General features: G+C 48.4%; 8 protein-coding genes across 8 annotated transcripts; 5 read left to right on the top strand and 3 right to left on the bottom strand.

Annotated features, from left to right (window-relative positions):
• Positions 1-235: 235 nt before the first annotated feature.
• Positions 236-553, top strand: KVR01_000130 (uncharacterized protein; the record flags this gene model as incomplete). Its single annotated transcript, XM_044788449.1, has 1 exon — positions 236-553. The coding sequence occupies one exon, from the start codon at positions 236-238 to the stop codon at positions 551-553; it is 318 nt and encodes a 105-aa protein (XP_044650079.1).
• Positions 554-1231: 678 nt separating this feature from the next.
• KVR01_000286 (uncharacterized protein) lies at positions 1232-2536 on the bottom strand (the record flags this gene model as incomplete). Its single annotated transcript, XM_044781723.1, has 4 exons — positions 1232-1355; positions 1409-1581; positions 1675-2384; positions 2467-2536. 4 exons carry the CDS (start codon positions 2534-2536, stop codon positions 1232-1234), a joined length of 1077 nt encoding a protein of 358 aa, XP_044650235.1.
• Positions 2537-6157: 3621 nt separating this feature from the next.
• KVR01_000494 (uncharacterized protein) lies at positions 6158-6823 on the top strand (the record flags this gene model as incomplete). Its single annotated transcript, XM_044783359.1, has 2 exons — positions 6158-6625; positions 6662-6823. The coding sequence occupies 2 exons, from the start codon at positions 6158-6160 to the stop codon at positions 6821-6823; spliced, it is 630 nt and encodes a 209-aa protein (XP_044650443.1).
• Positions 6824-7234: 411 nt separating this feature from the next.
• Positions 7235-8092, bottom strand: KVR01_000463 (uncharacterized protein; the record flags this gene model as incomplete). Its single annotated transcript, XM_044792637.1, has 2 exons — positions 7235-7732; positions 7772-8092. The coding sequence occupies 2 exons, from the start codon at positions 8090-8092 to the stop codon at positions 7235-7237; spliced, it is 819 nt and encodes a 272-aa protein (XP_044650412.1).
• Positions 8093-9503: 1411 nt separating this feature from the next.
• Positions 9504-10709, top strand: KVR01_000408 (uncharacterized protein; the record flags this gene model as incomplete). Its single annotated transcript, XM_044794538.1, has 3 exons — positions 9504-9793; positions 9865-9931; positions 10008-10709. The coding sequence occupies 3 exons, from the start codon at positions 9504-9506 to the stop codon at positions 10707-10709; spliced, it is 1059 nt and encodes a 352-aa protein (XP_044650357.1).
• A 965-nt stretch (positions 10710-11674) lies between these two features.
• On the top strand, positions 11675-13021 carry KVR01_000406 (uncharacterized protein; the record flags this gene model as incomplete). Its single annotated transcript, XM_044788183.1, has 2 exons — positions 11675-11993; positions 12048-13021. 2 exons carry the CDS (start codon positions 11675-11677, stop codon positions 13019-13021), a joined length of 1293 nt encoding a protein of 430 aa, XP_044650355.1.
• Positions 13022-17742: 4721 nt separating this feature from the next.
• KVR01_001061 (uncharacterized protein) lies at positions 17743-18787 on the top strand (the record flags this gene model as incomplete). The annotated part of the gene is made up of 5 exons (XM_044794778.1): positions 17743-17937; positions 17993-18129; positions 18208-18387; positions 18462-18618; positions 18695-18787. The coding sequence occupies 5 exons, from the start codon at positions 17743-17745 to the stop codon at positions 18785-18787; spliced, it is 762 nt and encodes a 253-aa protein (XP_044651010.1).
• A 608-nt stretch (positions 18788-19395) lies between these two features.
• On the bottom strand, positions 19396-21058 carry KVR01_000227 (uncharacterized protein; the record flags this gene model as incomplete). The annotated part of the gene is made up of 3 exons (XM_044790210.1): positions 19396-20249; positions 20352-20637; positions 20702-21058. 3 exons carry the CDS (start codon positions 21056-21058, stop codon positions 19396-19398), a joined length of 1497 nt encoding a protein of 498 aa, XP_044650176.1.
• Between the last annotated feature and the right edge of the window lie 108 nt (positions 21059-21166).

Here is a 21166-nt window from a genome sequence, read left to right as displayed (position 1 = left end):
CGCCCCAAGAAAATTCGCCTGTGACGACACTGGGCGACTCCCGGCAGGCACCACAGCCCCTGGCAACAAGCACTCGGCGGGCAAGGCTACGGCCCCCCCCCCTGTAAGTGCATTTCTCCACCCAATTCTCCACCCAAGGCTTCTTCATTCATACATCATTCAAATCACCACTGTCACCACTCCCTCGCTCCAGTTCGGTCAAGCTCGAGTACCCCACGTTCGCAACTCCATCGCCATGTCGTCTCCAGCAGCGCCACGGCTCCGCTCCCTGTACCGCTCGTTCCTGCGCGAGCTGCCACCTCGGCCAATCCTTTCCAAGACGCCATCGCCAGTGCACCAGCGCCTCCGCGAACACTTCCGCCCCGAAACGGCCCCCGAACAGGCCGTCGCGCAAGCAGAACAGTACCTCGCATACGTCCGCGCACAGCGGACATACGTCACACTGCTGGAGAGGTACAACCCCGGCATGGGCATGGACGAGGAGGAGCGGGTGCGGTTGACGGCCAAGAGGGTGGGCATGAACCTACCCGTGGAATTTGGGAAGGAGAAATGATTCCTGTCGACATTACCTGCAAGAATCTATACCCTATTCGGCACAAGGACAAGATCCACCTTTACGAAACACCTCCGAGCACTCTGGCAACCATCTCTGTCACCATTGCCACGTGTCAAGGGCCCGGGTCCGGCAGACAAAGCTCATCTGGTCGTCTACCCGAGCTACCAGTGGCTTTGTGAATCCCGAGCCCAGAATGTTGGCCTCGCGCCACCGGTATGAGATGTACCCGCCTGTCACTCGTACCTCTTACTCCTTACAAGACTTTGTTGGAAGAACAGACTGCGGCAAGAACCCGAGAGACGCTTTGGACCGAGTCCAGCAACCTGCTGGTGACCGGATCTTGTTCAGGAGGGGTGGGTGGGGAGAGTGGGATATACTACGAGACATAATAGTGCTGGCCCTTTCCCGTCACGGAGGACGGTCAGACGTCAGGCTTCAATGCGAACGTGGAATCAACAGTCACTCCACCGGCCGTCTTGAAACTCGTAATTTACTTCAAGGGCAAACACACACCTCGCATCGTGGAACTCCCTTCACTGTTTCCCCATCTTTACTACGTCCGTCATCTGTCATATGGCTTAACTGCTTGACCTCGACCCGCCCACGACGGTCAACTTGATGCACGTAGCAGCTAAGCTATCCACGGCTCACATGGCCCAGAACTACCTAGGTACTCTAGTTGGGTGATATTGAAATCTGTATAAGCGCCGGTGATCTGATGTCTTTCTGCGGGTCGCACTTCTCCAGACCCTCTAACGGCGCGTACTTCTCAATCAGATACAACATGTCATTGTATGCTCTATGCGCAAGGATCAGCCAGGACTTCAGCTACGTAGAAGGGGACAAGCTAACATCTGCCGCGAGCGGCTTCCAGGGTGGCCTGCGGAATCATTCAGATACGGGTGGATGCTGTATAGACGATTTCGATCGTCCCACTCGTCAACTGGCTCGGAGGGTTCAACATCACGCTGATATGCGCGCATATATGTTGGCGAGTTGAAGTAGTACGACCACGTGCAACGCCACTAAATAGTAATATCATTAGCTGACACTTGTTGACAGCGCGACATCGATTTGTCCACATCTGAAACCGACCTTGGGAGGTGGCAGTTACTCACAGTGCCAAACTCCATTTCATTATGTGCATACATGCAGCCTGGGTCAAATATGACCATGTTTCCCGTCTCCATATCAACCCCGATGTTCCTCTCCCAAAGGTCGCCGTGTATAAGCGCCGGCCTTATGTTTCTGCCCTCACTCTGGAGTGCCCCCAGGAGGCGCGGGATCACGGCATCAATCAGCTGCTTGCACACTGCGTCATACTCTATCCAAGGGCCGTTGGTGTCATTGTCGTACTTGATCACGTCTTTGAGCTGAAGTGCGAACGACTCGGCCCAGCTGCTGGTCCAGGCGACAGTCCTTTCCATGCGGCCACTCACAGTCGGCACAGGGTACCCGAACATGCCATTCGGCGAAGTCCCCCGGCTGTGGAGCTGCGAGACCAGGGAAATAATCTCGTCTGGCTCTGGCGGCGTGGAAAAGTCCATATCGTGGAAGACCCCTAGGAAGAAATAGGTTGTCGTCCCGTCATTGTCGTACTCGCCACATCCGATGGCTTTGGGGACGAGACCCGGAACCACGCAGTTGATGTTGTTTGCTGAATGAAATTCGCCTTGAGCCAGCGCTGCTGCACCCTGGCCGGTTGCGCATTTCAGAAAATATCGTGTTGCGCTTCCGTCCGGTAGGATCACGGAGACCTTTGCTGTTTTTGTCCAGGCTGAGATTCCCGACGACTCGGAAGCGATGACCTTTGTCCCCCTGGGCATAACTGGAGGCAAGCGAAGTCAATTCCAAGACAAACGAGAGGTCTATTTTCAATTGTGACTTGTCAAGAAGCAAAGGATGCATACCATTTGCTACAGCCTTGTGGACAGGGAAGTTTCCCTCAACGCCGTCGAGCCAGTCAAATGAATCTGTCATGGCCTCGCGTCAATGAGCGATCCCTGAGGTACGACCAGGTAAAATGAAGTGCGCGAACGATTTAATAACTGTTAACAATGGAGGAGACTAACATTAAGAAAACGAAGATGTGTGAACCTCCAACCACTCATGGATCAATGACATCTTATGAGCCTTGACGAGCGGTCGTGGAGTTGCTTACCACAAGGTCGCTTACCTAGGTACACGCCTGGTCTAGGGTGCAGTACTCGCGCATGGGCAACCCATTGCGGATCCAAGGTTGTAACGTTGGTTGCTGAAATAGAAGCACGAGGTGCACCAACATGCAGGTCCCGCTGTCTCGGAAAAACGAAGTTGGGCCCCCCCCCTGTTCTATTACCCCTGCAAAAGTTTACACAATCGCTTCACACCCTCTAACTAAGCCTACCCTCTAAATCTACTCTTTAAATTTACCCTTTAAATTACATTTAAAAAATTAATTATAATTTTTTTATATTTTTAACTTATATAATCTTTAATAAACTAATACTTTTTAAATTCTTTTTAAAAATAAGAAGAATAGAAGTATATGTGTGAAGTAAGTGTGTAAACTTTTACAGGGGTAATAGAACAGGGGGGGGGCCTAACTTCGTTTTTCCGAGACAGCGCCCACGCACCCCTCATCCTTAGACCACTGGTTTGTTGCAGGATCAGCCTTAACGACGCCTTTAAGATGGAACGCGAGCCAAATCGACTCAAGCGTCGTAAGGGATTCCGGATGCCGTCACAGAAAGTTGTGAGAATGCTTCAGGTTGTCTTTCGCAACATGCCTTCAGTCCAACCGCAGTGAGAGAGCATGCCATACCAGTCGACGCTATCTTGGTGACAATAATCCTCAATCCACACAAAATCCACACAACCGACTCCCATGGTAAGGCCCTGACCCCCTCCTGAGCGGACTCTACTTTCTGACAGCCCTACTCCGTTCAGTCTCGCAATATCTCTACATTTGGCCGGAAGCCAAGTGACGAGGCTAGGCTGTCACAATTCCTCCATCGCAAACACGATGCCACTCGCGGGACCAGTCCATCGCCAAGCGATTCTCAGGATGCAGAAAGGAGCCTTCAAATGCCGTTAGCACCGAGCACGACGGCCACATCGGATGGCATTGTAACTCGCAAGAGGAGCGCCACAGACTCCGGGCCCTTTGGGCTCAACGTCGTCTATACACCAGATCATGGACACAAAGCCGACATCGTGTTCGTGCATGGCTTGGGTGGTATGAGTCGCTGGATATGGTCTAAGAACCGCGACCCTGATCTGTTCTGGCCCTTGATATTGTTGGCCCTGGAGCTAGATCTATGTCTTGTGAGAATATTGACCTTCGGCTATAACGCAACACCGAAAAAGGGCGGTTATTCTGGACATTTAGCGCTTGACTTTGCAAAATATCTGCTGTTTGACCTTAAATATGCTACTGGTGAGAGGATAGAAGACTTATATATGGGCAGTGTAAGTACACCCTCAAATCCTCTTACGGGAAAACTGCGTTGACCTTGAGCTAGGTACCGTTAATATTCGTAGCCCATAGCATGGGTGGGCTCATTATTAAAGAGGGCTATATGCAAGGCTAGCACGATCCGGAATATGAAGACATCATCAAGTCCATCTGTGCGATTACATTCCTCGCTACACTACACTGTGGGACGCAACTGGCGCAGACTTTGAATAGGATACTATAGTTTAGCATCGTTACTAACTTGAAAACTTGAAGCAATATGTAGCTGATCTAGCGTCTAATTCGCTGATGCTTTAGAAGCTGAACGAACAATTCCGATATATTGCACTAAGACTAGATATCGGATCATTCTATGAGACTCGACCAACCGCGATCGGATTGAAGAACAACCGAATCATGGTCCTTGAAAAGGATTCTTCCGTACTTGAGTACCTAGGAGAGTTATTGAGGGCTCTGGACGCCGATCACCATGGCGTGTGCAAATATGACGGCCCTTCAGATCCAAATTATGTTACTGTGAGGAACTTCTTGAAGTCTCTCGTGAGCAAGATCCTGGCTAGAAGGTCAAGTCCAGGGCCTGCCTCTCATCGAAAGGCCTCGAAGGACTTGAAGATGATACTGGCCATAAACGACCTTCCTGACACAGATTACATTTTCTTTCGCGACTAATGGAGGGAAGGAACGAGCGACTGGATTCTCAACGACAAGCGATTCTTAATCTGGGCTGATGTGGACCATCCATCATCTAGGGCACTATGGCTCACTGGAGGTCCTGCTACCGGGAAGTCCGTTCTGGCATCCTTCATTGTGAACCACCTTACACAGCAAGGAAGAAAGTGCCAATACTTCTTCATCAGATTCAGTGCCTCGAAAAGGCGAGGACTGAGTCACTCTTTGCGATCTATAGCTTACCAGATGACCCAAAGCATGCCGGAATTCGGTCGTAATTTGGAGGAACTCGAAGAAGAGCGCATCAATTTTGAGTCGGTAAATGCCAGGATCATATGGGATCGAGTCTTCAAATCACTTGTCTTCACAAGAAAGGAAGACCAGCCGGTTTACTGGGTCATTGATGGGCTCGATGAAGCTGATGACCCACGAGTGCTCGTTAGAACACTGTTGGATGTTTCTGCTTCAATGACGCCGATACGGATCCTTCTCGTCAGCCGAAAGACTTCTGAGATACACAATAGTCTAACGAAGGCTTCCAAGCCCCCGTACAGGACACCTGGAAGCTGTGCCGAACAGATGAAATCACCGGAGCGATTGATTTCTTCCACTCACAGGATTTCGTCCTGGAAACAAGATTGAGACGACAGTGTGCTGCAAGATGAATAGGCGATCCCTCTCCCACGGCCAAGGAGCTGATGTAATGAAATGGGTGACCCAATAGCCCTGAACACCCCTGGCCATCTCAGGATGAGAGCGGTTGGCCTGCTCACAGCACAGCCCCAACTTCGTGTGACTAGTGAACGCACATGACGGACATTTGAGTTTAGTATAGTCTTACACGGAATCGAAGACGACTGGTTCTTCCATGTAATGACAAGCTTCGTCTTCCAAGGAACGTGAGCGTGTGGTCAAGTGATGCACTCATCTATCAATGATGCTATTTGCTTTACCAAGACCTGCTGAACACGGCCTTAATCTCCTTTTCTTCAATACCGGACCGTAAATCCCACACCGAAAAAGCTACTATCATAAATATGCTCAAATGGATGGTGACTTACATGCTCGGTATCTCCAATTTCTCCCGAATACGCGAAGAACAAGGTTCACCCGGGAAACCTACGGACACCACCAAAGCATGAAGTTGACATCGCCTAGCCCACTTCATTTACCCAGACGTCCAAGGACAGCACATTGAAATGACCAAAATATTTTAGAGTTAAAAATTGAATTCATAAGAGGCTTGGGGGACGAGCCCAAGCTGTCCGCCAGAAGACAAACAACGCCCTTGCATGACGCTTTGCCAATCCGCGAAAGACCACATGCCAACATTGGAAGTACAAAATGAAGGCTTTCCCAGGCAGTCCGGACACACTGCCTTTAATTTTTCAATACAGCTGACAGTCCGCGTTTTATGAGTTTCTAGCCAAGGTCTTTCGTTGATACTATATACAACCTCTTTTCTCAAGTTAAAAATGCAACTACTCTACGGAATTATCTTCGCCAGCGTGTTGGGTACCGCGGCAGCTTCCGAAATGCATGGAACTGAAGAGCCGCATCCCGTATCGAAACGTGCAAGCTGCGAGGCACGCAATGTCTTTTTCCACTTTAACGACTCTTCAATCGGGGTCATGCCCTCGTGTTCGTGGAATGTGATCAATCTTGGCGCTCTGAGCATCTCGCGAGACGGACTGTCAAGCCCTTTGTCTACGAGACAGAGCGGCAATTGCACTGACGGGCCTGTGACGAACTACACTGTGGCCGCTGGAGACACTATCGAGATGATCGCAGCTACATTCGACAGCGGCGTGTGTGACATTGCTGCCGCAAGCGATATCGACAACTCGAACTTCATCGTCGCAGGCCAGGTCCTGACTGTCCCAACCGACCTCTGCGATCCAGACAATGAGAGCTGCGTCAAACCACCGGGGTCTAGACCATGCGTACCAAGAGAGGAGGGCGCGGATCCGATTTATGAGATTGAGGCTGGCGACACGTTCTTCATCGTTGGCCAGGAGTACAATGTTACGGTGGATGCAATCCGGGCTGCGAATCCATGCCTCGACCCCGCCACGTTGGAGATCGGACAAGAGATCGGCATCCCAATTTGTCCGGATTGTGACTCTACGTGCAATGAATAAACGGGATGCTGCCGGGTGAGCAAGCCGTTGCAGTGACCTCGTGTCGCGAGTGAGTTGACGCGGATGCAGTTGAGCATATTCTGGTCTCAGCACGTACATAAATGGCTGGTCTGATCGGCGACAGGTGGTTCTCGTCATCAACTTGTATGTGTTGGAATCTTGTTCTACCATCTCACCTAGTTAGGTGAATAAACTATACATCAGGTCGAATTATGTCCGGGTACATGGAACAAATGTGCCTAGGTGGCTTTGGTGGCTTCAGCTCTTCTACCAACCGACGGTGAAAGTGGACAAATGCTGGTTCCCAGGTTCTCTGTACTAAACTAACCTTAGTCCTTGTCACTGTTTGCATTTGCCAATCTCCAGATGCAAGGAAAGTCTCTCAGATTTCTAACCATGTATACAGTGTTCTCATGCATCGTACAGTAGCAAACACCTGACTTCAATGCTCTGCCGAGACTCTCTGTCTCGATAAGCCGGGTCCTCAAAAGCCGAGTGCAGCGCTCTCCGAGCTACATCCTCCTTCGAGTCGAAACATTTGATCAGAAGCACCTCTTCGGGGCTCAAAAGATGTTTATAAAACCAGCGATGAGCTGCGTTATGCCTCACAACCCATTGTTCTCCATGGTAGTCATCTTCGACCATAATAGCCGCCACAAGATCTGCGTCGGGGACCGAACTCGCGTCGGCAACAGCAATGGGGTCTTTGTCGACGGTCCTGATCGGGCGCCAGACATTTATGATTTGGTATCTCCTCTGCACCAAGTCGTCCGCCTCATTGGGAAGCTCCCATCTCAGTCGCAACTCCGCCCCGTCGTATGACTGGTCCACGTGCGTTTTTGTGACAGGCCCACGGTTCGCAAGGTTCTTCAACCCCAGATGATGCCAATGAGTTGGGCCTCGTCTGACCTTGTGGTTGAAGATGTGAACCCGGCTGGCTCCCGTGACGCCTTTCAAAAGCTGCTCGCACTCGGGGTAGTACTCCGTTACGATCTTGCTGTCGTCCAAAAAATCCTTCTCTTTGCTTGGACTTCGACAGTATTGAAATCCGTGGCTGTCGAGGGTGTATCGATCCTCGTCGCCGCTAACATCTGACACAATAACGCCGTGTGGTAGATGCGGCCGATCATTTGTTATCCTGCCTTTTCCGATGACAATCGGAGTCGGCTTGGAACCGTCGCCAGGGTCGTCCCAGTAGTTCAATATGGTTGTCACGTCGTGCTTTCCCTGTGGTGCAGTGAGGCTCTTTTGCCCCCCGAACCTCGCCATATCGAAATGGCGTTGGGCAACCCAGTCGTCATTGATTGCGACGAGAATGATTCAGATACTCCATATGTTCTATGGGAGACCACGTAGGGCTTTTCCTGCTTTGTACGCGGAGATCTACTGCAGTCCGATATCTCTTGAATGCAACTGCCCGTCGTTCGGGCTCTGCAAATGATACGCTGTGACATAGAATCCACATCTGCCGAAGCTTGGCGGTGTCTTCTAAATCCCCGACCTACGTTTTAGGGATATACATAGACGGGACTAAGCTTGGCATATCAATAGGTACGTGCCGATCTTGGCACTGTGTCGAACAGATGTGACTAATAATTATTATCAAGTGGTTTGCTGGAGCACCCTTTTCACCTCCCCCCCTAGTTTGGCAGATTAACCATTTGAAGTGACTGAATGCAAGGCTTGCGAGGGAACGGAGCGTTCGGAAGCTTGTCTGGATGAAATGCTGGTTTGTGTTGATATAGTGTATATCTGGATTGGCCATAGAGCATGTAACCTTTCGCCAAATATTTAGCCGGCGATGTTTGCCATATCGGGGACAGCGGGAGGTCGTCATATCCCTGAGATAGGCAGGCGAAAAGATAAGTAGCAATCTGGGCAAAGTAAGGTCGCACCCGGCCCCGCTCGTTGCTTGATTGCTCTGTTTCAAGACGATCACACGAATGTGACTTGTACTGTAACTAGACGGACAGGCGGAATACAATAGTACCTAGGTATCCGGCCATAAGTATTAGCATAACCAAAACTTCCTAACTTTCAGAATTAACCACACAATAACCACAAGGCATGTAGGAGAGTAATTTATTATCAATCTACTCATCATCGAACGAGGAATCTTTTAATGCCTTTTTTGTCTTGAAAGTCCCTTCTTTGGGTCGTTTGTGGGCTGTATAACTTACTAGTGAAGAATCCCGCCTTAGCCGTGGCTGGATACTTTTGCACACCGCCTGACGGATCGTCCGGACCTCATCTACTAGGGTTGTAATGTATCAAAGTGAGGGGAAAGTTCACAAAGAGTCATACAACCTACACCCATGTGGTCGGAGATTGTTGGCCAGCGCAGCGGGATTGGTGTGGATTGGAGCCGAGGGAGAGGAATACTGGTTCATCCTAAAGTTTGATATGAGAGCGGTGTTTAACCAGGCCAAAAAGATTGGAAAGAGTTTACATGGATGATTGTACCCATGGACACGTCTCTGCAACCTGAAAGAGGGGAAATACCGAAGGCCAACTTCGGCATCGATTGCGTTGCGCAGCAAGCTTGCCACCAATGCCCCGACGCTCATTTAATAAGAGAGCAGAGCCGGTTGTGAAGGCACGAAATCAGAAGCCAAGGCAACCTGAAGATATTCTCACTTCATTCAATTGGTCCTGACATACACTCTAAAAATTCATCACCATGGCGATCCAGGAAGCTATTCCAGAGTCTGTGGAATGGAACGGGAAGAAGACACCCGTCTACCCGATGGCAACGGTCAGCTTCGAGCGTCTTCTATCTCAGGAGCCGGCAGAGCTAGAGAAGGTGGTTCGCTGCTGCGAAACCGAAGGCTTCTTCTACCTGGATCTACAAGGAATCGATGGCCGAAGGATGTTGGAAGACCAGCAAAAGACTCTCGAGCTTATGCACCGATTCTTCGAATCTCCCATTGAGGTTAAGAACCAGTATGGACTAATTTCTCCACATCTCGGGTAAGTAGCAGATGATAAAACATTCGACACCGCCTTTCTATGTTCATATGCTGACACTTTGTTGGCATCAGTTACGAGCCCATTGGTTCACGCACAGGGGTCTTTAAAGACACCAAGGATGGCTATGAGATGATCAAGGTCAGTAGATGTCGCTCACCCTGATTCAAGCTGTTCCATGTACGTAAAACGCTTGGCTAAATGCATGTGTCGACAGGTCGCTCGAGACGAGATCCAGAAGTCCAGCCCTCACTTGCCCAGCGTTATCAAGAACAGTCCAGATATCAAGATCTTAGAGAATGCTATTGCAGGATGCAACATCATTACGAAGACGATCTTGTCGTCACTATCCTCGGGGCTCGGGCTCACAGGTGCCGCTCGGTTCGAGAATACTCACCGTAACGACCGCCCATCCACGACCACGCTCGCTATGATGCACTATATTCCGTCCGACCCTCAAGCCCAAAAGATAGGACATCAGAAGCATACGGACATTAGTTCATTGACCCTGCTATTTGCTGAACAGTGGGGCCTTCAGATCCGCCCTCCAGGAGCTCGCGAGTTCGGATTCGTCCGGCCAAAGGATGGCTGCGCCATCGTCAACGTCGGTGACTCTCTGCGGTTTGCAAGTGGCCACAAGATGCAGTCGTGCATTCACAGGGTCGTTCCCTTCGACCCAACCGAGCACCGCTACTCCATCGCGTACTTCCTCAGAGCCGAGGACTCGACCATGTTTACTGACAGCGAGGGGAGGTACATCACCGCTGGGCAATGGCACGATGAGAAGTTCTTTGCTTTCACCAACCCCCCTGAGCTGCTTTCTGATGTTCCGCCTTCAATGATTCTGGGGGGAATGAAGGAGGAGGAGGACCAGGAGGTTGCTGTGAGCGCCCCGAGGGAGATTGCGGTTGAGACGTAGCCGAGCCAGAGCCCCTCGCGCGTCACGCCCTTCTACAGATATTGTCTTTGTGTTTCTAGTCACTCGTTAAGTATTTCCATGGAGCCATTTCACACATGAGTGTGTCCTCTCGTTTACACATCAAATACAATATACATTATCAGTATTGGCATCGCCAGTCTCTGTCATGCAGTGGTTTCCATGAAGCCTGTCCTACCGAGCTCCAGACACGCAATGTCTCTGAATCAACTATGCATGCCCCCAAAACAAGTTTATGCATGGTATTTCATTGACCCAGTCGCAACGCCGAGGACCGAGCAACAGGCATACTATTTGGCATTTGTGGAAAGAAACACAATGGCTCAAATCTTTAGTGTGTGTGGTGCAGCTAGAGCCTGAAGGAACTTTATTGCGTGCACTATGTGTTGTGTGCACATTTGCATGCCTTGAGACATGCCATAGCATTTCCCCCAAATTCACAATTACCTAGTGACTACATTGCGTCACCTCAAAGTTCCCCGACATATACACCTCCACAGGGGCAACAAACGTTATTTTCTGAAGTGGAGGCCTACTCACCCCACTATAAAGGGTGAGTCGCCTTTCTAGTAAACTTAATGGTGTAGAGACTTGAACAGATCGGTTAACTCTTTGGGAATAGTATCTACTACCTTGGTCCCTAGTCTGTTCTCCTAATTAAGTTAAGTATTGGAGTTTTGTGGGCCTAGGTGGGTTGAGACTTCAGGATTTAACGTTTGTTACCCTGGTGAGGGTATATTTATACTGGTACAGTATAGTGATATAGCCGAGCCAATAACGCATGACGGCTCGATGCAGGTGGAGTAACTCTGCGGCACTCTTCATTCCGTGTCACGGGGTGGTGGTTGGAGAACCGACCGAAATATCCGAGTCGCTCCATTTGAGCACATTCTGGAAAGTAGTAAAGTAGTCCATAGTTTGGACTGCCTTAGTTGCTTAGCGATACAATGGAAGAAAACGACTACGTTCTTGTATGCGACCGAGACACCAAAGACAAATCCATGGGATCTGAGCACAAATACCTTAACGAGATCAATGACTTTATCGAGGAGATTTCCGATGAGTTATGGAAAATAAACACGAAGATTCATGAAAACCCGGAACTTGGCTACGAGGAATACAAAGCTCATGCTTTACTGACAAGCTTTCTGAAATGTAAAAAAGGATGGAAGGTCACGGGTTCTGCCTATGGGATGGAGACGGCCTGGGTGGCAGTCTACGATAGCGGTGAGAAGGGTCCAGTGGTGTCCCTCAATGTTGAGATGGGTGCGCCTTATGATTCCGTGTCAACACTCCTCACCATTTACTGAGCTTGGACAGATGCATTACCCGGCATGGGCCACGCGTGTGGACATAACCTCATCGCGACTGCATCATTGGCCGGCGGGCTGGCAACAGCCGAACTGATGCGGCGGGAGGGACTGAGAGGCAAGGTCGTTCTCTTCGGCACACCTGCAGAAGAAGGCGGAGGCGGCAAGATCCGCCTTTTGGAAGCAGGTGCCTACAGAGACCACGACGTTGACGTCTCTCTGATTTCCCATCCAGGCATCCTACACGACAGTGCCCTTGTTCATACAACTGGATACACCCGGTTCAAAGCCGAATATTTTGGCCGCGAGGCGCATGCCGCTACGAGCCCCTGGTTGGGAATAAATGCACTCGATGCATTGGTAATTGCATATAGTGGACTCTCGGTGCTTCGCCAACAGACAATGCCTGGTGATATCATTCAAGGTTACATCAGCGACGGTGGCACGGCACCACAGGTTATTCCCGGATACGCCGCCGGTATCTTTGTCGTGCGTGCGAACTCTCCGTCATACCTTCACACACCTTCCCGTCTTCAGGAGCTACGCAAAAAGGTCGAAGCCTGTTTCCGGGCAGGAGCTGAGGCAACAGGGGCCGAGCTGAAGATCACAGTTGAGGAGGCGTACGCCGAACACGTCCCAAACCGAGTGCTGGCCGCATCGTATGCAAATTACTGGAATGCGCTAGACCCTCCGAATGTGGGCTCGGTTGAACAAGACATCCACATTGGTGCCAGTACAGACCAAGGCGATGTTAGCCACGCCATGCCGAGCCTGAACGCAAGTTTCTCAATCGTGCCTATGGCGGGGGGTGGAGGCCCGCACACGCCTGGCTTCGAGAAAGCTTCAGGGACGAAAGACGCCTTCCATAGGTGCTTGAGGACGGGCAAAGCGTTGGCCGGGACGGCGGTGGACTTACTCGCAACGCAAGGTTTGCTGGAAAAGGTCGTGGATCAGTGGAAGAAGGACATGACGACATCCCAATAGATTACCAATGGGGTATGTTCTCGCCTTCTGTGGGCAGGCTGCATTGTTTTGGGAGGCTGTGTCAATATAATGGGTAGTTCTTACGACGTATTTCAATGTAGCACCGCATCTACAAGTTTTTTATCTTCAATGATGTCCTGTTGTAACACCAAAAGCGGGCTTGGTAGCGAAAAGACCGTTGATGAAGGAGTAACTTGTGATGTTAGAGAGAACTGTGAGACTCAGTCCGCTTCACCATATTTCTTCAGCGGAAGGGAACTATCTTAGCGAATATGTCAAAAGGGATTTTTCGCGTACTCCTTTTCAGCCTCATCAAAAGCATCGTAAGACCAAATCCAATCTTTTTCAATGAGATCAACCCTGGTTTGTGCCAATTAGCATTGCTCCGACTAAATCCAGCATTCTCTCAAGTGCTATGAAGACTCACCAATCCTGCACTTTGTCTGAAATACCCACAACATCCCCTGGACCCTTGTGAAGCCCACGATGAACAGAAACCAGCCTCTCAACCTGAACCTGGGTCTCGTAATCCAGCCTCCTAGCCCTGTCGATCCTCAAGCCATCATATAACGCAATCGCGTCTGGTAGCTGGTTCGGAGACTGCACGTGACTGAGGAGCTGGCCAAGGGCCGCAGCATCCTCCAAGCAAAGACTGAGACCCTGACTCAGAAGCGGATTGAATGAATGACAGCAGTCACCTGCAAGCACACATGTCGCATTTGGGGAGACAATCGTGGGTGGTGGAGGCACTGTGCAGGTGTCTTCAGTTAGCCATACAGCCTGCTAGGAAATTCGAAGATATTTAGTTCAAAGTAGCTCACCATATACTAACTGCCACTTTTTCACTCTGTCTGCCGCCGTAAATATTGCCGCCAGGCTCATCAAAGACATCTCAGTGTATGCATGTGTGGGTATCATTCATCGGACACTCACATAGGGTCCCAGCCCTCAGCAAGCTTCTGTAGTTCATCCACCCCGGAAGCAAGAGCGCCGTTATTCCCTGGAGAGACGTTGGTCGTCGTGATGACCAGCACGCTGAGTTGACTCCCTTTTCTGATTGGAAAACAATGAACGTATGAGTCCTGGCTAGTCCAAAGCCGACTTTCTGTTGCATTCATCAAGTCCAATATGTCTCTTTCTTGTACCTGTCTGCGATCAACAGTCACGCGGTATGCTGTGTACCCAACTGCTCGAGGAACCATATCCTGTCCCACCACTTTTCGACGAAGCGTTGACCAGGTCCCATCAGCAATCACAACAAGATCACCGCACCGATTCTCGCCGTTTGCGAAAGTAACCGTGGTGTTGGAGCTGTCAATATCTACTACACGGGAAGAATACTGAATGCGAACTCCCAAATCGATAGCCCTACGAGTTAGGCCACGCTGCAAGTCAACCCGATGCAATGTCCACATCGGAGATTGAAAACGAAAAAGAATGTCCTCAGAGTAATCAGCCCGATTAGCGAGAACATCGCCATTGAGGCCGCGTATTTGTAATGCTCTGGGGGTTGTCAGCACATCGTCGAGGATATCGCCGAGACCCCACTTAGACAGCAACCTGGTCCCGTTTGGCGGGAGCTGAACCCCAGAGCCGAATGGGTGTATGTTCTCAAAAGCCTCGAAGACGGTTGCACGGTGTCCGGAAAGAGCGATGGCAATAGCGGCAGCCAAACCGCAAAGCCCACCACCGACAATGAGCACGTCAAGTGGCTCATTTGAAGAGGAAGCGAGATAAGCCGGAGTTCGGGACATCCTGAATTGTGTGCGAGGAGAAATTGCTAGAATGTACGACGACAAGTGTCCTAGTGAAACGGCTGATGGCGGCTGATAAGGTCTCCTCGCCTTCAACGATGTTATCAGAAATTGATCCGATTATGCTTTTTGGCCAGATCTACAGTAGTGCAGAAGTAGCAGCCTATAGATGTCCCCAGCGGAACCAATCCCAGGAGAGTGTCGGGTTCGTATCACCGAAAGTCACGGGGTTCCTTCCCCACACCTGACCGCATTTGCCGAAACGTCTTCTAGTCACTGTTTCCAGTGTAGCCGAGGAGGAAGGCATATGTGAGCCAGATAGAAAAAGAATTCCAACATCAGTACCTGCTCCCAGTGAAATCTACGATTCTCCGTATTTAAATGAAATATACATAGTCACAGCATTATCGATAAATATAAGAGGTTATAGCTTTAACCACACTATATTTTTTCTTTATATTATTAATATATAACTATTTTTTTATTCAACTATTAATTTCTTTCTTAATTTAATATTTATATATAAAGTTATTAATAAGTTTATATAAAGTTTTATAGTTTTTTTTATAAAATATTTTTAAATTCTTTCTTTTTTTATTTTTATTATAAAGAATAAAAATTTATATACTTAAAATTAAAAGGTGGTACAAGCTAACGTCTACTTACCTAGTAATTATATCTACTCACTTAGTTCCTACTAACTACTTACCTAATATTAATTTTTTTAAGTAACTCCCTTATATTTATAAGTACCTTTTAAGTTAACACTAAGAGACCCTATAGTATGATTTTCTTTTTTAATTTTAATACTTTAGGTATAAGCCCCTTCTAACATGCCTTCTAGCACGCCTTCTGGTATGCTTTCTGGCACGCCTTCTGGCCTGTATGCATTCAGGTACTAACTGAGCATTTAGATACTAACTAAACACTAAAAGGCTAGAAGTCTAGAGTGCTAGAAGGCTAGAAGGAGGGTTAGAAGGTTAGAAAGTATATAATCTTTACCTTTACCTTCTTAGCTTCTAGCCTTCTAGCGTTTAGTTAGTATTTAAATACTTAGTTAGTATCTAAATACTCAGTTAGTATTTGAATGCATGCAGCCTAGAAGGCCTAGAAGGTGAAGGCAAAGGGTCCTAGAAGGTAAAGACGAAGGGTCCTAGAAGGCGAAGACAAAAGGTCCTAAAAGGGGTGCTAGAAGGGGTCTAGAAGGGGCTTATACTAAAAATATTGAAAATTTAGAGAATCCTAATTAAATATATAGTTTTATATAGGCCCTATATATAATTTCTTATATTAGGTGAGTAGTTAAAAAAAACTAGATAAATGGATATAATTACTAGGTGAGTAGATATTAGCTCTATATACTCTCTATTAATTACTTAAACTAAATATATAGTTTTACTTTTATTTTATATATATTTAAATATATATATAATACTTTTATATAAAAATAAATACTTTAAACTTAATATTTAAAAAGAATATAATATTAATAATAATAATTATAATATAATATTATTTTATTTATATTAATAAATACTTAAAACTTTATATTAAAATATATAATATTATTAGTAATAATTAAAGTATAGTAAATAATAAGTATTTAATGATATATTTATTTTTAATATAACTTTTAAATTATTAATAAGTAAAATTAAATTAATTTATAATTAAAAATATTTATATAATTTTACTTTTATTCTATATATATTTAAAGATATATATAATAATAAATATTTAAAATCTAATATTTTAAAAAAAATATAATATTAATAATAATAGTTATAATTTAATAGGTACTTATAACCTTAGCTTTACGATATATAGATAAGGCTAAGGGGCACCGTTTAGGTATATTTATAGTGGGATAAACTCTGTAAGTGTTTAGGTGGTGTGCTATAGATATGCCCGATGGGTTCCAACTTGGGACGCATGTTCTTCCAGTAGAATTTACACGGATGGTGTACTTGTGTCGGCTGCACTCCTCCACGGCCTGTAGGCTCGCACGTAGAGCTCAGACAGTTATCGTTGTAGCTAGTCAGAGCATCCAAAGTTTGGTGTACGAGGTTCACACAGAGACTCTGAATTGTAGGCTGATTAATGGAGCTTTCTGAATTGATCGCTTCGAAACAAGGGGTTGGCCGATCAGCGAGTGCCCACACGATCTGATTCTCCGCATTTTGGCCAGCGAGTCATGGAGACCAGCCCAAGCGGCAGCGGATATTATTTGTTGTAGTCCCCTTCAGTCATGATCTTGACCAACATGTTTCATGTCAACAGACAGGTCCCATTCGGTCCCACACCGCGGCCGCCAAGCAGAGCACTCAGGAGGCAGAAAAGATCCTGCAATATCTGTTGTGACCTACAATACAATCAGTCAAACCCCTGCATATCAATGATTGGCTTAACGTTTTCGTTGCACGGCCTGAGTATCTTCGGTGCCATTGTTGTCAGACCTCGGCAAGGAAGGCATGCAGAAATGGCCCCTTTCCGGGGACTCGACACCACTTACTGACGCAATGTTTTACCTTCTATGGGGGAAGTAGGTGTAGAAATGATCCTGATACTGAAAAGTAAAATTCTAGCAGCTCAGATACGATTTTGGCTATGTTGTGTGACGTTGCGGTCTAGTGCGAGGGCCATTGGTGCGATGACTTTCTCCATAATTGTCCCGCGAATATATTGCTACGGAGTGCCGACTCCTTAGCGAGCATCCTTGGCAACACTCGTCTTAGCGCTGTCGACCGACCCTCTGCACCAGGTATCGTGCACGAGGAACCGTGTGGGGATTATCTGAATGCTTAGAATGTTGTAGCTGGCGCACCTATTTAACAACAGAGGCCGCGCCAACTGCGTCCATGATTCCCTTGTGTCTCCTTTGCATTTCTATACCAACATAGTCTGGATACTTGGCGTCCTGCGTTACCAGTCCTTTGCCAATCGCCTCGATTTCTCTGCATAATCGCGATGAGGACTTCTGCTGCCACTGCGGTTCTGGGCTTCTCGGCCCTAGTGTCTGCACATGGATACGTCCAGCAGATATGGCTGGGGGAGAACCTTGTTGATGCTTGGAATCCCTACAAGGACCCTCAGAAGGCAGGAGTGAACAAGATCACAAGAAAATTCAAGGATAATGGACCAGTTACAGATGGTCTCTTCACTGTAAGCAACCGTCTGGAATTCTATGTGCCTCGTGGACTGTGACTAACCAGTGCAGACCGATGCTATCACTTGCAACATTGGCATCGACGGAGAGAATAACGTGCCAGCTAACAAGACAGCTGAGGTTGCTGCGGGCAGCACAGTCAAATTCATGTGGACTGAATGGAAGAGTGATCACCCTGGACCTGGTAAGTCTGACTGCTTGTCCTCAAATACTCTACATCGCCTTTGCTTGCTGACAATGAATTCAGTCATGACCTATCTTGCGAGTTGCGGTGGCTCGTGCAACAAGTTTTCAGGGACCACTGGAAAAGTCTGGGTCAAGATCGACCAGGCCGGCTACGACGCCTCAGAGTCTGTTCCGTGGGCAAGCAAGAGATTGCCGACTCAGAACAGCACATACACCGTGACGCTCCCGAAATCTATCGCCCCTGGCGAGTATTTGCTCCGGTACCTTCTTATCCAGCGCCTGTCATCCGTCTCGGCTTACATAGTTCAGGTAGCTGACAACCCGTTTGGCACAGACACGAGATTCTCGGCCTTCAAAGAACAAACACAAATGGGTCACTGGCCCAGTTCTATCCTAACTGTCACCAAATTACCGTCACAGGCAGCGGTACCACTAAATTGCCAGAGGGGATCGCTTTGCCGGGCGCTTACCAGCCAGACGACAAGACCTCGGTAAGTGCTCTTTGGTCTTTCTGTATTACCCTATAGCCAATAGCGTTGGGGCTAATACTGAGAACCACTTGTTTAGATTTTCCTGGAGTACCGTGACATTTCTGCCTCCAACCCATACACGCCTCCCGGTGGCCCCGTCTGGGGTGACGATGGTTGGGTAAAAATGTAGAGGCAGAGCTTGTCTCTCTTGAGCGTTTACCACTGTATGAAGGCGCTACATGCGTTTTATATCTATGAGGATTAGAAACGAAACCACCCAGAGCTTGTCTCTATTGTACAACCTTCATGATTACTCTACTGTACATATTCATTCCTTGTTTATATAAAATTGAATTTTTCGACCAAGTTTCCAGCTGTCTCTGGGCCTGCTCACCATGCAATCCATCCTCGGCGTTCTCATATCAAGTAGATTAAGATTGAGAAGCCCAATTCTAAGTGGTGCGCTCCCAAAGCCACGGCTATTCAAGAGCATGCTGGATGGTAATAAATAGGCTCTCGGCGTCAAGCCCTGGAGTCCGCTAGAACGCCACTTCAAATTGTGACCTATATCGGTTTAAACCGAAAACACCCCTCTCGTAATGAAGTGACGATTTCCAAGTCAACTTGTCTTGTTTCGAGGAATTGAAATGATCATGTGATTTAACACTATTGATCTTATCGTTGACTGACATCGCTGCAATGATTGATCTCTGTCTCTTTTATTCATCGCCGCTTGTGTCTGCTTTCCTCACCAAACTGAAATTGAACAATTGAACTCGAGACTGACTCTTTGAAGCACTACTCTGGCTTCCGTGGTAAGATTTGCATTTTCAAAGCGCCAGTAGAGACAACAAACTGATCCCGAACTGACTCTCTAAACTTCCTGTCATTCTCTGAACTGATGGAAAAGTCAAACCTGATGATAAATTGGGCGAGCACTGCCCGCATCTCCATATAAGCCAATCCTTTGCCAATACAGGATGTTGATCCGTAGCCGAATGGAGCCCAGGCTTTGGCATTGTGCGCGGCCGAGCTTTCCATCCAGCGTTCAGGAATAAAGCTGTCTGGATCGGAGAAGTTGTTCGGGTCATGGTGGATTGTCCACGTGTGTGTCGAGGCGACCGTACCGGGCGGCAAGACGATCTTGCCTTGGCTACCCGTGGTATCATCGGGCAAGGCCAAGGGTACCGTTGTCGTCCGTTGCAGTCCCGATGGAACTGGGGGCCAGAGGCGCAAGGTCTCATTGATGCAAGCATTGAGTAATGGGGCGTTGTCACGAAGACTGTCAAATTCTTGTGGATTAAGAGGCTGGGAGACCAGGGGTTCAAGCTCCTTTCTCAGTCTGGCCACGACCTCAGGGTGCCGGGCAAGTTCGTAGAGGCAGAAGGTCATGGTGTTAGACGTGGTGTCAGAGCCTGCGACAACCATGAGCATGCAGTCCTGCTGTAACTCGCGTCGGTCCAATTTGCGTCGTTGTTTCCCCTGCTCCCCGAGCAGATATGCGAACACGTCAGCGTCGACGAACTCTTTCTCGCCGTGGTGTCCCATCCGCCAGTCGACCGCATCTGACAGCCATGCTTCGAACTTCTGAATAGGGCTTGGGAGAAATCGCATGACGTGTGCTACGTACGGAACGTTCCCTATAACGTTGACTTTTCCCAGACTGTGTCAGTAATACTAGTGTTATAGCCTGTGTAGGGTTGGTTGCTGGATAGCCAAGAAGGAAAATGGAATGAAAGTCCAGGGCTACTTACTGCTTCGCACACCCAACTCTACCAGATGTACCACGTCAGAAGTCTTCGCGACCTCCATGGTCCCAAACGATCTACCAAAGCCTAGCTCGCCCATCACGTCGAATCCAAACCACATCATGCATTCTCGGATGTCGACCAAGCCGTCATGAGATAACCTGGTGACCTGATCCAGGAGCATCTCCGCGTTGCGTTGTATGTTACTCTTGTAGCCAGCCAGTGCTTTGATCGAAAAGGCCGGGTCCCAGTCTCTGCGGCGGCGGTTATGTTCTGGCAGCGTCGGTTCACTCTAGAAGAGGTCAAACAGCCTTTAGCATCTGTCAATGCCAATCGCCAACCGCTATGAAACTTACTTGCAAAGAATGAACATCCGGCGACGTACTCTGCGCCGTGTACCAAGGGCCTCTGATAAAGGTATTGGAGGGTCCTGTTGGCCCGTACAATAAGGGAATCGCGGCTGGAGTGGCACATGAGACTTCCCGAGGGCCAATTCTGACGATGCTGCCATACGTTTCGTGCAATTGCCGGATGGTGTGGGCTCGCGTCCCTTTCCAATCGGCGTACACCCACGTCCACATGGAAATCTTGGAGGACAGAGGACCTGGAACGTGTCTCAGTGGATGGAAGAACACCCGGTAGCTCGTCACGGAGGCAACCAGTACAGCTGCAAAGAGACCAAGCATGCCCGCGACGGTCGCCGTAGCATCCATGTTGTTTATTTCCCACGCATGTTTAATGAAGGAGTGCGTTCCGAGTAAAACAAGACCCAGGAATATCACAGAATGGTGAGCATACGGTTCTCTAATCTGGACGGCGGC

The sequence above is a fragment of the Diaporthe batatas genome (assembly GCF_019321695.1).
Source record: "Diaporthe batatas strain CRI 302-4 chromosome Unknown Contig00001, whole genome shotgun sequence".
NCBI classification, from domain to species: Eukaryota; Fungi; Ascomycota; class Sordariomycetes; order Diaporthales; family Diaporthaceae; genus Diaporthe; species Diaporthe batatas.
Note: the sequence above shows the minus strand (reverse complement) of the source record. Positions and strands in the feature narration are given on the sequence as shown.